The sequence below is a fragment of the Polypterus senegalus genome, chromosome 12 (assembly GCF_016835505.1).
Source record: "Polypterus senegalus isolate Bchr_013 chromosome 12, ASM1683550v1, whole genome shotgun sequence".
In the NCBI taxonomy this organism is placed as follows: domain Eukaryota; kingdom Metazoa; phylum Chordata; class Cladistia; order Polypteriformes; family Polypteridae; genus Polypterus; species Polypterus senegalus.
This window is the reverse complement of record NC_053165.1, coordinates 77,295,193-77,309,928: the sequence shown is the minus strand read 5'-3', so window position 1 is coordinate 77,309,928 and position 14,736 is coordinate 77,295,193. Positions and strand designations below refer to the sequence as shown.

Genomic DNA, 14,736 nt, shown 5'->3' with positions numbered 1-14,736 from the left:
ATCACATTTTTTCCCGTGACAGGGTTGCTAGGTTAGTCTCTTTTAACCGACCAATCAAATTCCGCCGATGCCAAAAGGAGGCGGGAGAAGACAGGAGAAAAATAATTGGTGACGTTATCCGTAGAGTGAGAGGGCGGGCCCAATTTCTGTTGATAGAGCCTTGCCATCCAATGGCGTCGCGCCGACTGCAGGCTTTCCAGACGAGTGTCCAGTCAGTGGCGGTGAGTGGCCATCTATTATGTTTGAAACCGCCAATGAGCGTCGCCTTGAGGCGGGCGGTCTGTAGGGCTGGAGTTCCGTCAGCCTTAAACCTTCGGATTAAGGGGGGGCCTGTTGATCGGTTAGTTCTGATCGCGATCGGGTTCGGCAGAGCGGGTCGGAAACAGGTTTGGTTACGGAAGGGGGTGTGGCCGCTTCGGGGGGACGCAGGCGAGTAGGCAGCCTGCGCGGGGAACCGTCCAAGAGCCTCAATTACGGGGGCGGGGGAAGACAGCCTGGGGGCCTCAGCAGCGGGGGGAATTGGAAAAGGGACAGGCGGCCCGTAGCGGAAGCGAACCGAACGGACCGAACCGGACGACACAACAAGGTGCAAGGGGAGAGCCGAGCTTCTCCATCCCGGACCGGTGGATTACCGCGAGAAGGAAAAAAGTGAAGGCGACACGAACCCGGAGCCGGTGAGGAGGAGGAGGAGGTGGTGGAGGAGGAGCGCGGGGAGAGGGAGCATCCGAGCCGGACTCGAAACATGGGCAACGCGCCCACCGCCAAGAAGGGCAGCGAGATGGAGAGCGGTGAGTGAGCGGCCTTTACACACGGGGCTCCTGGCTTGGGGAGCGGGGAAGGAAGGAAGGGCGTACCGGCGGGCGGGCGCGGCCTGAGCCGGCGAGCGGTGTGTGTGCGGCCTAGCGAGGGCCTGGGAGTGTGCAGAGCCGAGCGGCTCTTGGGCGCATCCTGGTGCGGCGTCTCGTATCACTCGAGGGCGGCCTTACCCTCGCTTTATTTTTAGGAGTTTAATTGCGCGTCGCGTTTGGCGCTCTATTTTTAATTTCTACCCCATCCCCCTTTTTTGCACGCATTGCTCACCTTTGAGTTTCGGGGGTCTGCTGTGTCGGTGCGTCCAAGACGTGACGGACGCGACCCTCCAGATCTGCGGCCTGTGTGGAGATGGACGGACGCTTCGTTCGTGTCCCCCCGAGTGGGCTTGATTTGGGGGTGGGGGTCCGCTCCGTGTCGGTTGTGGCCAAAGCAGACTCGCTTTTTGACTTGCACTTGGAAAGGCGCTATATTGGCATCGCTTTGCATTTGCTCCCCGGTTCCAGAGCCTTGGAGATGGCGGCTGGTGGCCTGACTGCGTTATTTGTGTGTTTTGTCTCCGCTGCTGTTTGCATCTCCTGGGATCACCAAAGTTTGTCTCGTCTGAAATGGGAAGTACGCTATGGTGTCGGGACGGGACGGGACACCTTGGGAAGCTCCATCAGTGACGAATATAGCGCCTTTCATTTGCCCCTCTCGTCGTTTGCTGCTCGGGGTCTCGCCTGTGGCTGCAGGTTCAACTCTGAAGTCCGAAGCCTCCCTGGCCTCGCACGTTGGTTTCTCTTGGCCACTTGAGTGACTCCACGCCGGACAGTGGGCAGTGTTTGCTGATTTCCAGTCTCAACTCTTTACTGTTGGGGGCGTCCAGCTCAGTTGGTAAAAAAAAAGAGAAACCGCCTTTTAGTTGTTGTTGTTTTAAGTGTAAATAAAGCGGCACACCAGCGTATCAGTCGTGTGGCACTCGCTCGGCAGGGTCTCGCTAAGGTGAAAGGTCAGCGGAGCGTTCAGGTGGCCTTACAGTCCGGCCGGCCGGCCAGCGTCCGTCTTCAGCTGACATTGTCATTCGGTGTCACTTCCTGATGAGTTACTGCTGGCCTTCCAGCTTCTCACTTCAGCCGACACGGAGGGTCTCTCCTCCGTAAGCCAGTCTGGGGTCATTTTGGGCGGACGTGTGACACGCGAGGGGAGACCCTTCAGTCCCTGGTTTTCTTTGTGTCTTCTGGATCCTCATTGGGGGTCCGTGTCTTGATGTTCTGTCTGAAGTGCTCTGGGATGAGAGCCCAGACCCCCGATGTGGCACATTTCTGGGGTTGGTGGTCTTCTTCGTCCTCTCTGACAGCGTCGCTGCTTCAGTGGGGTTTTGCCAGGTTCGTTGCTTTGCCTTCATTTTCATTCTCCCGCTTCTTCAGGTTCACACTTTATGGTTTGTTTGGCCGTCACGTTTTTCCAAAGCGACTTACACATTTGAGATCCGATCGGTTGTTTTTCCAGCTGGAGCAGACGCGTGTGAAGGGGGTGTCGGCAGCAGGGTTTGAACCCGCAGACCCCCTCATGGACGCACGGCGGCGAGGCGTTTGATCAAAGTTGGCGCTCCTTTCAGTAGGCGGCGACCCTGTGGCTGGCGCTCCACATTTACACCCTGAGGAGGACGCCTGCAGAGGGTTTGGGGGTCTTCGCTTGACTGCCGTTGTTGTCGGACTGGTGACCTGACGCTTGAATTCTGTCGTCGTGGCTGGGCTGCTCTTCACACCGCAGTGCCCAGTCGAGCCCCCCGTGGTATCGGGAGCTGTTCATTGAAAGTGGGACGTTGTCTGGGTGGTCCCCACAGAGGGTGTGCAGTAAGCAGCGGGTGGGGGGTCCCTTTCAGGGTCCTCCGCGTTTGTCCGAATCCCACCTTGGCCGTTATCGGGGGTGGGACCCGTCGTTAAGAGTGACGGCAACCATTAAAATGGGCAGAGTGGCAAGCCGTGTCCCTGTAAGGACCCCCGACCAGGGCAGCCATAGGATCAGCGCAAGTCTTCTGTTTGTGGCCGATTGGGGGGTCACTTGAATCACCTGTCTGTCTGTCTGTCTGTCTGTCTCGTGTATTTTTAAGCACTTGCATTGTTCTGCCACTTTTGTCAGCACCAGTGTGTGGCATCAACCTGGGTGATGTGCCAGCCAGTATGCTCACCGCACACATTAGCTATTGGCTGGCGAAGGGGTGACAGAATTGGCCAATTAGAGACCAGGGCTGATTTGGGGGCACAAGGGGCCAGGAGACCCTCCTCTTGAGAAGGATGCCCAGGGACCTTTTATGAGCACAGAGGTGCAGGACTTTGGTTTTCCGTCTCGGCCGTTTTTACCTCACTGGGACATTGGCATTCACACCGAGGGTCTCCCCAACGTGCCTGGCTTCAGGCGAGTCGCCTTCTAGTCAAAGGGCAGTGAGGGCGAAGTCGGGTGGTAAGACCTGCTGGCACTTTGAGTGGACGTTTCACAAGCTGCTCCTCATTCATGTGACTCCTGTTTGTCATTTCTAGTGTAGGTGGCACATTGGCACAGCACTTCGGGGTGCCAGCCCAGTCGTTGCTGTAGGACTGCCCGTGTCTGCCAGGTGTGTTTGAGACGAAGTGGCGTCTGGTGCTGGCTGGCTATTCCCTCCGCACTCGGCCTCAGTGGGTCTGGTAAATGGGTGGACAGGCGGACCCTTTAGTTAACGGTGGGCGAGGACTGTGGGGCTGGAGCTGAATGTTCACGTTAACCGAGTTAAAGCGGCGACTTGAGAGGGCAGAGCTGCCTGGGGGGGACGAGACATTAAGTGACAGGTGGGCATCCTGGGCCCGAGGAGACAGAAGTGAGGCGATAAGGAGGAAGCTGGGCGCGGCCATCAAGGTGGGCCACTTTACATGGGCGTCCTGTGGACGTGAGGGTCGTTCAGCGTCCGTCGTCTTCGTCACCATTAGGGTCGCCACAGCAGGTCCTCTGTTTCCATCTCTTCCTGTCCTCCTCCTCATCCTCTTTCTCTGTTACCCCCATCACCTGCATGTTCTCCCTCTTCTCCCTCATTGGCACTGGCGGCCATATTGTTGAGTGACCTGACTCCATTTTGGGCCGTTTGGCACTTTCCCCATGTTGGTCATCCTTAGAGAGGGACATGCATCACTGTGACAGAAGTTACAATCAATGTCACAGAAGGTGGCCTGAGGGTGTGAACCGGTGGTCCCGTTCAAATTCCGACTTCTGGATGAGTTTAAGATGGTTTTCGAAAGATGATGGGTGGTCTGTAGCCGCCAGTAGGTTTTTGAAGTTGACTGTGGTGCCCCCCGTGCCCATTGAGTTCCTGTAGATGCACGCTTGGCAGCAGGAGGGCAAAAGCTGGCTGACATTGTTGATGAATTAGGGGGCAGTGGCCCAGCTGTGCACCAGAGCATGGCACCATTGTCACAGTGAGAGATGCCCACTGCACAGCCTGGTGGGCTTCTGAGTGAAGTCGGACGTACAGACAGAACCCGATGGAGGAGTCCAAGGCCGTTCATCCCGGCCTTCCCAGACAGGCACTTGTGTCACTCGTGTCACTCGCTCTTGTTAGTCGCGTCACTTTAATTAGATCCGTTGAGCAAGAATGCAAGGGTTCAATCAAAGGCAGCGGGTGGGCTGCAGGCTAACTGCGGAGGCACAAGTTGTCCGGTTATCTCCTGAGATTGGCCCCCTGCCCCTCGGGCTCATCAAGGTGGGCCGCAGGCTGAGGAGTCACATGGGGCGCTGCAGTAGGCCATCTTGGTTTATGGGGTCTTTCTGGAACTGAAGTGAAGGTAACTTAGCCGGGCAGGTGGGGTTAGGGTTAGTCGTCGCTGGCAAAGCCGCGTAGCCTGAGGGGTTAATGGAAGGACGGGCACCGCTCAGGGTTTGGCCACACTTTACAGAATGAGGTCTGCTCGTTTCTTTGTTGGCTCTGGTGCCAGTGTGACCCGACCTTGGCACTCACACTAGACACTTAGCAAGCGGCACACAAGTGTGGTGTTGATGTGCGGTGCTGCCATGGTGTGCCCGTCGCACGTTCCTAAACGATGCACAAACACCTACGTGGATGGAGATGATCTTCAGAAGACCAAATCACAGTAAATGCTTTGTGCCACCTGGTGGGTTTTGTTTTGATTGTGCCAGTCGTCATGTAAACGTGTTCTCGTACCACAAGGAATGTGCCACCAAGTGCTTCTGTTGTCACAAATGTGCGCCTGAAACCTGCAAGGCGCGTGTTTCGTATATCGAAGACTTTTACCGAGTCACAGGTGGGGTCTCCCCTCTCCTGCAGTGGGTTTGTTATGACGGAGCACAAGTCGGCCTCAGAAAGAGCCCCCCCAACGCACGACTTGAGAGCCCACCTCAAGAAAATCGGAGGTCAGCACGCCCACCAGCCCCGAAACACCCTCGTACAGAGAGTGTGCGGTCACGTGACGCAGGGCATTGCTTCTGCTGCCAGCTTCTAGAAGGTTCCTCCATTCTTCACTCCCAGCGCTGCCATTGTGGTGCCAGGAGTGACTTTTAAGGCCACGCAAGAGAACCAAAACTACCTGTGCCAGTGTCGGCCATTCCCGAGGACGTGTGCCCCTGGTAGACGGTTTGGATTTGGGGCACACGTGGAACTAGAATTCCACTCCTTTCCTGAAATGATTCAGCTTCCCGTTATTCCCGAGGATCCTGCCTGTGGAAAAACGCTGGAAGTGCGGCCGATGGATAAGTCGAGTGTAGCAGGGCATCCTGGGTAAAGGCGCCCGTCCGCCCAATAAGTCGGTGGTCCTAAATGGCCGGTGTCCTTGATATGGTTTTGACACATTCTGGGGATGCTGGCCAGTGTCACCTCGAGGGGGTTGATTTGCTGGGGGCCCCCATTTTGTGGGTCAGTGTAAGTCGGCAGGCCTCAAGTAATGGAGTTTGAAGCCGTTCTGGAGGCCCAGCCTGTCGTCGCCTTCACTGCTCGGCTCTTAAAACTTGGCCTTTAAATTGTCCCTCTTGTGACGTTTGACTTTTTACATTTAAAAAGATGATCAATGGAGCCAAGCCAGGAGCATCCAGTAGTCCTCGCCAATTATAATTCAAGACAAGTAACAAAATAAAATACAAACGCACGCACGCACTACATCTCCCATAATCCTCTGCTATCCCAGAACTCCTTGGCTGTCTGCTCACTTAGCAGCCCGTGGCACCAAACGACATGAAAGTGCCAAGCTGCCATCTGACCACCGTGCAGGGGCTGTGATGGGCGATCGGCTACGGTTGGTGTGACACAGAGGCGAGTCACCTGTCCCCCTACACTTGCTGGCCGTTTGAAATCCGGGGACCCGTTAGGATGTCGGACAATGTGGACGGTTTTGCCGAGAGCGGACCATTCTGCCCAACAAAGCCCACCCAGTCCGTCCACCCAATTTCATATTTTACTTGGCCGTCTCTCCTTAAATTAATGGACGGTGTTGTGCAAACGTTGGCACCGCCCTGCGAGAGTGACGCACTCTTGATTTTTAAAGTGCCACCCCGGCAAGAGACAGGCAATTCGTCGACCATCTTTCACAACTTAAACAAAAACGGTGATTGTGACAAATGTTTGGACCCCCTTCTGCTTATAAAGCCTGGGGACTTGTAAAGAGCGGACCCCGGGACTCCATCTCAATTCAAAAGACACGACACGCGGACCACTGGAAGTGCCCTGCATTGACGGCTGCTGCCTGTACCCTTGTGCTCTGCCCCGCCCCTTGTGCTCTGCCTCGCCCCTTTTACCACACAGGCCCCTCCCTCGATCGGCAGAATTTTCCGGCGCCATTTAGCGAAGGCCTGCGCTGTCCTCGATTTTGACCCTCGCCTGACGGAGCTGTGGTCTGGTAAGACCCTGGACTGCAGGTCTCGGCTTCAACCCCTCAGTTCGCCGTACGTCTACAGTGCTGTGAGAAAGTGTTGGCCCCCCGATGTCCTCCATGTTGACTTACTCGTTACACTTCGTTGTTTTTGACCCCCAAACAAATCTGGTAAATTCTGAAGGACGAGCCGCGTGATCGTTTGATTTAGTGAAGGGAGGCTTCATCATCGTCATCTTCACTTGTCACACGGGGGCATCCTGCTCTGGGGCTGCTGCATTGCATGAAGGGGTGAGTTAAGGAAGGAGGAAGATCTCGGCATAACCTCGGACCCCATGGAAAATCGGTGGACTTTGCTTAAAAGACGGTCTGTGCCAGGAATGCAACACGTGTGGTCCAACTTCACCAGCTCTCCTCGGAATAATAAACCGGAATGATGCCGCGATGGGTGGGGGAGCGCTGGGTACTTGGGGGTTCATTTGAAAGCTGTGCCCCCCCCGTAAGAGGGGGCACACTGCATAACTGAAGTGTGGTCAAAGACATATGGGGCACCTACAGGGTCAACCCACCCATAGACCACCTCCGTGCCCACATGCACCTTCCATGGACTGTTGCCTCAGCACCCCCATAACCCACCCCCCTTGGGCACAGAACCCTATGGATTTTCTGACAACTGTGTGGTGTTTTTCATGATGCCCGCCTGTCAGGTGCAATTTGTAGGGAGAAAGTCGCTGTGCCCGTCTATCCTGGCCAGCCTTTTAAGGGGGGAGTCGCGCCGCTCAACTTTCCTTGGCGATGTTTGCTTGTAGCCTTCATAATCGGCTGTGGCAGAGACTCTGCCCGACCACTCACCATGCCAACCACACCAGATGATTGGGTCGCCAGCAGCAGGGCTCAGCTAGGGTGTGTGTGAGAGTCGCCAACCACTCGCCACTCGGCAGCAAGTACAACACAGATGGGGTGATCGGAAGGAAAGGAGCGGCCCACCTGCCCACCCGATGGCTCGTGTTTGGTTGCAGCGCACAGAAATGGAAAATGAAACAAAAGATGGGCAAAAACTTCAGCTGCGCTCACCATACCTGGAGAAAGTTCACACAGCCAGCGGTGCCCTCAGTCACAAGACTGTGCCAGGAAGTCATGACGCAGTTGTGTGGTCCACGAGGTCATTAAGTCAACAAGTGTGACTGCCAAGGGCAATGTGCCCTCTGCGTGTTCCTTTGTTTTGCTCAGTTTGTGGCTGGTATTGACTTTGAAATGCCAACTTCGGGTGGGTGCAGCCCCACTAGACATTCTCTTCTTGGAGGTATCCAGGGTCCCATATGCCCGTCATGAGATGAGGACTTGGTACCCTTTGTGCTGCCCTGTTTTCAGTTTCTCTCCAGTGGTGCCCAGTTCCTGGTTCCTCACACTGGTGCCAGTTGGGTCACAGGCGAATAAAGGCTGTGGTGCCAGGGTGGGCGTGCAGTGGCTTTGGCGAGTCAGTTTGTGGAGCGCACTCCTTTTTGAAAAGGCGCTATATAAAGAAAGTCCTATAGGGAGTCGGGAGATCCGTATGAAGCCTTCGTCCATCGCGCACAGTCCCCGGGCGGGCGCAGCCCAAATTTACCCAGAGACCCTCGGGGCCGGCCCACCCCGGGTTGGAGGAGGAAGCCTGGACTTGAATGTGGAGCTGGGCAGACAGAGGGCGCCACTGAGCACGAGCACGGAGGACTTCTGAATGAACAGGGTGGCTCTCCAGCACCTCCTGGGTTTATTTTTGGGCAGTTGTGGCAAAGGAGGACCCTGGTGGGTGGGGAGTTCTGCACCTGGGCACCTTTGCTCATTTTCTGTTGAGCTTTGTCCATCTTTGTTGTCGTTGGTGGTCCGAGACCCTGGGTGGAGAGCAGTGGCCCCCAGTGTTGCCCCCTAGTGGGTGAAATCATGAATGCTAGGGTGGTCACCAACAAGGCAGAGGAAGTTTGTATAGCGCCTTTCATAAGTAGTATGGACCTTGTGGTGGGTGACCTGAGTGTTTTCACAGGTATGACTGGTGGTGTGGCGTGGTTTATAGCGCCTTTCACAAGGTGCTTTTCCTTCATTTTCAGATTCTACAGCATTGAAGTGCCATATAGCGCCTGCACATTGTCACTGTGGTGGTGTGCATGTCATTAGCCCTGGCGTGGTGCCCGTGGGCTGCCCGAGTAGAGGGCTTTGTTTTGTGTGATCGTGTCGTGTCTCGGAATGTGAATTAACGAGACACACTAAGATGGGTGGCACCGTCAAGTTTGTTATCTAGTGCCTTTCATGTCTGAGTAGATGTGCCATCTAGCGCCTTTCCATCGATAGCCGCACATCGTGGTATGTGGCGCCTTTTCACGTCACGGAATCCTTTGTGGTGCCCCGGGGATTGTCATATAGCGTCTTTCACATTCATTGCCAGGGTTGTGCCTGTCGTCTTCCGAATTCCATTGTGCTTGTGAGACTTCTGGCCCATCACCTCTGGGCACTGCCGCCTTGGCCCTCATTGCCCGGTGTTGACGGCCCCCCAGTTGGCCCCAGCAGGACTTTGGCGGTGTTTATTTTAGCTTTAACCTCCAGTGGCTCTGAAGGACTCGGCTCCCGAGTGGCCCCCGCCACACAATAGTGCCATTGTCTTAGGCGGGCATGTAAATTGGTGGCGTCAGCCCAGGCAGGTGAGCTTAGGGCCGCCGCAGACGGGAGGCGGGCGGGCGACAAACAGGTTTGCCAGCAACGTGAGCCTCTCATTTATTATGCATTGAGGGCAGGAGCCGAGTGCAGCGTCGCTCTCTGCCGTGGAGGACCCCTGTAGCGGCCCGCCGATGTGCGTGCTGGCGTCTCCCTCCGGGTCCGTGCCGGGACAGGCTGCAGCTTGACGCCCGCACGCCGCTCTGATTGGCAGAGCTGCCCTCATTCCTGAGACTTGTAGTGGCAGGCTGTAGGCTGGTAGCGAGCGCGGTGCCGGCCGCAGCCTTTCGAATCGGCGCCTCCGAGACGCCCAGAGGGCCTTGTGGGGGCCGCGGCCCCCCTGGGTTTTGAGTTTCCAGCGTGGACGGCTCGCTGCGCCACGGTGTCCTTGACGAGGCTGCAAGAGGCCATGTCGGCGGGCCTCCTGGTCTGAAGCCGCAGGCGGCCGAATGTCTGCTCTACAGCGACTGGCAGGGCGGCTCTTCCAGCGGGGCCCACGCCCTGGCAGCCATGAAGCGGAACCCGGAGTGGAGTGCGACGCGGAAGAGCAGGAATACGGTAAGGCAGCCTGGCAACCTTCATGTGCTCTGGAGTCTGTATACATGGTGCCCGCTGCCCAGCTGGGCCAGGATCCCGAGTGCAGGCGGAGGGTGGCACGTTGTGTTTGTCCTTTATTGGGCTTTTGGTGGGGGTCGTGCAGTCTGTGCCCATCGGATCGCTTGGCTTGGATGCCACAGTTCAGGGCAGATGCCAACCCAGCATAACATGCCGGCCCATCTCGTAGACCCCTCAGAAGCCATTTAGAGTTGGTGAACATAAGCCCACCCGCCAGTCCCTGTAACCAACCACCCCCACCCCGGTAAACAATGATCACTTGCGTAACGTCGGAAGTGGTGATGGTGGCCGGGTGGCAGGTGGGCAGCCCCTTCAGTTTGAAGCCGTTAGCTCGCTTCCCGTCAGGCTTATCTGGGGCTGCGCCATTTGCAGCTCTTGACTTGGACATGGGCTGATCGGGGTGGGGGGGGGTACATGCAGGCATTGAGTGCCCATCAGCTTACGGCAGTGGCCCACCTGTGTCCACTTGCTGTGTTTTCTGGTCCGAGTCCGTGCTCCTCCTCCTCTTCTGTGAAAGGCGCTATATACACTAAGGCTTGCCCAGTGCCCCCTTTGTTTGTGTGTGTGTGTTTCTTGGCCTGAGTTACTCGGCTTGCTTGCTCACTGCCATTTGATTCTTCTGATTTGGTGCCCAAGGCACCCACTCACTTGAATGCCAGCTCTGATTTTTGGCATCAGTTCCTTGTTTTGATTTTGGTGGCCCACCTGGTTTTAATGGTACTCGAGTGCCCTCATCTGGTGCCCTGGCTCAGGCCTGGAAAGTGGAGAATTGTGCCAGTTGACTGCCAGCGCTGTGCCACCATGTACCAGGGGCCTGTGGGGATTTTGCTGTGGCAGGCCCCCTAGTGGTAGGGCTGCCTGCTGCTCCTTTTGAAGTCCTTGGCATTCCTGAGTGTTTCTAAGGTGCCCACAGCCCCCCAAATGGGCGGCACACCTTTCCAGTGTTCTCTTTGAAGAAGTTTCCTGGGGTGCTCTCCTGGCATTCCTGAACTGCCGCGTCTCTCGCCCGTGGGTTTCAGCAGAGCTCGGCCGTTCCGGGATGGCACCCTGGCAGCCAATGGCTCCCCACCCCTTGACTTCCGTGCCTGGGAGGAGTTGGCCACACCCGAAGCGCAGGAGCAGCGTGGTTTCTGGTACATTGTCAGTGGTGGCACTCGCTGTCTGCCGCTGGGCACTGGCTTTGCAGATGCTGTGGCTCTGCCGATGAACCCCTCGGGGTGGGCGGGTGCCTTTAATTGCCAAGGTTCGGATTAGTCGAGTCTCTGTGGCCATTGTCGTGGCGGACCGAGATTTGGACCCCCTTCCAGCCATCTGCCAGGTAGGACCACATGGAGGGCAAGAGTTGGGTGGGTGACCGTGAGGGTGGGTGGTGGGCCATTGGCCTGCTTCTGGGCATTTCGTATGAGACCCGGGGCGGGGGGGCTTGTGTGGTGCCAGTCGTCGTGTCCCGTCTCTGTCCATTGACCACCTGTGCCCTTCAGATATTGTAGTGGCCCCCACCATAGATGTGGCATTGAGCTGTCAACATGCCCCCACTACACCACCCATGGGCCCTAATGAGGGCACCCTTTACAGCTAGGGCTGCCATGGGGGCAGTGGGTGTGTGCCCACCCTAAGGCCCTAGGCATGAATTGCCCGCTGGACCCCACGCCTTGACCTCCTGGTGGTCCATAGCTGTACTGTGCCTGGGTTTCTGCAATGACAAGAGTTGGGGGAGGGATGAGTGTGCAGTCAAGTGTTCAGAGTACCCTACATTGGAGGAGGGGGTGGTCCACTTTATCGGTGCTCTTCTCTTCTGATGCCTCAGGTGAGGGTCACTTGGACCTGATTGATGGGTCAGTTGGTGCCAGACATGTGCCTTCATCTCTATTCACCGTCTCCCCCCCCCACAAGCGAGTGTTGCAATCCCCTCCAGATGCCTCCTGCTTTCCCTTCTTCATTCAACTGTCACCATCCAGACTTCCTGGGCACAGGGGGAAGTGCCAGTGGTCACCGTGCAGTTCTCGGAGTCTCCAGTAGGTGTCGTCCAGTACAGGCTGAGTGTGATGTCATAAGTGGGGCCTCTTGGCTTGTGGGCAGTGTGTGACACACACACACACACATGCCCGCCTGTCTGCCCTCCTGCTCATGTTTGTGTGGAGACATGCGCTGGGCAGGACCACCCGGGTGGGAGGTCAGCTATTTTGGGCGAACTCGGCCCCAGTGCAGCTCAGGCCTCTGATTGGCTGCGCCCAGTGAACAAATATTGATCGAGACGAGCCGCTCGCTTTTATCGATCACCTGTTTGATAGCAAACCCTGGCAGCGGCACAGCAGGGCACAGAGCGAGAGAGCCAGGGTGACACTCGCCAGTAGACGGGGAGGGAATTAAAAAAACGAAGAAATGAAGTGAAAGAGGAAGAGGGCAGAGGAGTGAGGGCATCGGAAGGAAGGGTGGGCACCCCCTCATCCCGACGTTTGTCCTCAAAATGTGGTAGGACGGCAGAGCGTGGTGAGCAGCATGGACGGTATGGGCTCGGGGGTCTGAGGTGTGGAATGTGGGCTGGGGATGTGGCACTGGGAATCGGTGCCCTTTGGCATGATTGGAATGTGAGAGCACACGGGCCACCTGCTGGTGATCTTCAGTGCTGGCAGCACCCAGTGGTCTGTGTGTGTGTGGCTTTGTCGTGTAGTCTTGACTGACAGCCTGGGTTTGCCGTGAAAGGCGCTATATAAACGTACACTTGTGCTTTTGTTGTCTCCCAGCAGCCTGCCATCAAGTCGCGCCATCTCTCTGCGTTCGCTTTAGTCCTTTGAGTTGGTGAAGTTGGAGTTTTGTGGACCGGTTGGTATTGGTTTAGGTGCCCAAGGCCTGCCACGACGGGCACTGGAGGGTAGACTCTGTGCCCATACCAACGGCAGACATTTGGGGCTCTCTGTGAGGATTGAGTATTGTGCATTGTTGGACGTGGCACACTACTGGAGGTGGTCTTCAATTTTTCAAAAGATGGATGCGATGGGCACAGCAAACTGTGTGGCTTTATAGCCCCTCCTGGGGGTCCATTGTGTGTGATGAGAAAGCCTCCCCTTAGATGGTGTTGGCAGCTACTGAGCTGAAGGGGATGTGCCATCCTTACAGGGCGATGGCTCTCCCACCCCAGTGGGTACTGCCATTCCCTGTGTGGGTGTGACTCTTGTACCCACCATGAAAGGCGCTATATAGGATAAAGCTGGGGGGGTGCTGTTTGAGAGCACAGAGCTGTGTACTCGACTGCCCCCCCTCACCGTTTCACTTCCTCCGCGCTCCTCGTTTCCAGGCAACCGAAACGAATTCTCTCTCTCTCTCTCTCTCTCTCCCCCCCTCTCTCGCGCGCGCACATCCAGGAAGCGCTGGAAGTCTTTGCCGGATCGATACTTCCTGGTTACGACGGCGGCGGAGCTCTGGATCGGAGGCCCAGCGTCTATTTTTAGCTGCTCCCGTGGGGATGCACCCAGACTACCGGGCACGGCTCTCCCAGGAGGTGGTGGCGGCGATGGCGGCGGCCGAGGGGCTCTCCAGGTTCCCTCGCTCTGCCTGCACCTGTAATTCCGGCCGTTCTTTCATCCCGTCGGGAGGGCTTGCAGGCCAGCATGTGGGCGGATGGCTTGGCAAAATTGCAGCTGCCTGCTCGAGCAAGCGAACGAGCAAATGAGCCGCTGCCACCGCCGCTTTTGCTTTCTTTCTCGCTTTCTTTCTTTCTTCCTGCAATTGTGAAGGGAAAAATGTCACTTGCCATGGTGGGTGACGAGTCGAGACCGCCACCGTGGACGATGCCGAGTGGCAGGAGCGCCGGGTTGCCTCTCTCTCTCTCTCTCTCTCTCTCTACCCACCTGTTGGATTTGTTTACTTGGAGACCGGTGACCCCCGCGGTTTGTGCAGGGTGGGCCGTGCAGGGTCAGAGCTCAGCATAAAGTGACCCCCTCGCACAACGTCACGCCGATCCACAAGGAGAATTAAAAATGACGGTGCTGGAGCGGCAGCGGCTGGTGGGCGGCGAGCAGCTTCTTTGGTGCTGTGTCGACGCTGAGGAGATGGATGTGTCACCTCTGGTCCTCGCCAGCCCGTGACCACCTGCTGCCACTGCCCCCCAGTTTCCCACTTCTTGTTCACTCGATTGAGCCTCGTATTCCTGCAGGAGGCGCATGAGGAAATGGGGAGGGAGTGGGCGCCAGGTTCTTGACTTGGCACTGCCAGGGTGAGGCGCCGTGTCCGCGTGCCGCTCTCCGGCTTGATTGGGGTACACTGGCGTGATGGCTGTGTGACGCAGATCGCCTTCTCTTACTCCTCGTGCTGCCCGTGGTGTCCATCTCCCTGTATGGCGTCTCTTTTGTCACATATGTCACTGCCCGTCTCCATGGCCTCCTGACTTTGGCTGAGTTGCGCTGTGCCCACCAACTCCTTTTTCATTTGTGGTGTGTCTTTGTCTTACATCCCCAGTCCCTTACCCAGCATTCTCCTCCCGTGACCACTCCTGATGTCACTCTTGCCAAGGTGGTGGTGACGACACTGGCACTGGATTTTGACATTTTGTTGTTTTGTATCTTTTACTTGTCTGCATCCCCCACACACGCCATTCTGTGCCAAGCGCAGCAAGACACCCGTACTGGAAGTGAAGTGCTGACCCTGTCATATGCCACGGGGTGCAGCTCATGTTGTCCAGCCAGGGTGGTCTCCTCCCTCCTTCCCCTTCATTGGCATTACTGCTCTGTGCCATCAAGTCCATTTCTTCAGATTTCTCACTTTGTGTGGTACCAGCTCAGTCTCAGACCAAGTGTGGGCA

The 14,736-nt window shown here is 56.7% G+C and overlaps 1 protein-coding gene across 5 annotated transcripts in view; it reads left to right on the top strand.

Annotated features, from left to right (window-relative positions):
* The window catches only part of LOC120541109 (cAMP-dependent protein kinase catalytic subunit alpha), a 38,681-nt gene that overhangs the window by 5,493 nt on the left and 18,452 nt on the right, over positions 1-14,736 (top strand). The window contains exon 1 of one of the 5 annotated variants that reach the window (XM_039772433.1): positions 496-788. The exons of 1 other annotated variant lie outside the window; for it this stretch is intronic. In XM_039772433.1, the coding sequence (XP_039628367.1) occupies positions 743-788 (46 nt within the window). In that variant the 5' untranslated portion in view covers positions 496-742. Of the gene's footprint in view, positions 1-495; positions 789-9,415; positions 9,882-12,325; positions 12,445-13,338; positions 13,499-14,736 lie in introns of those variants that run through there. 3 more of the 5 variants (XM_039772431.1, XM_039772434.1, XM_039772432.1) reach the window with 3 other exon arrangements.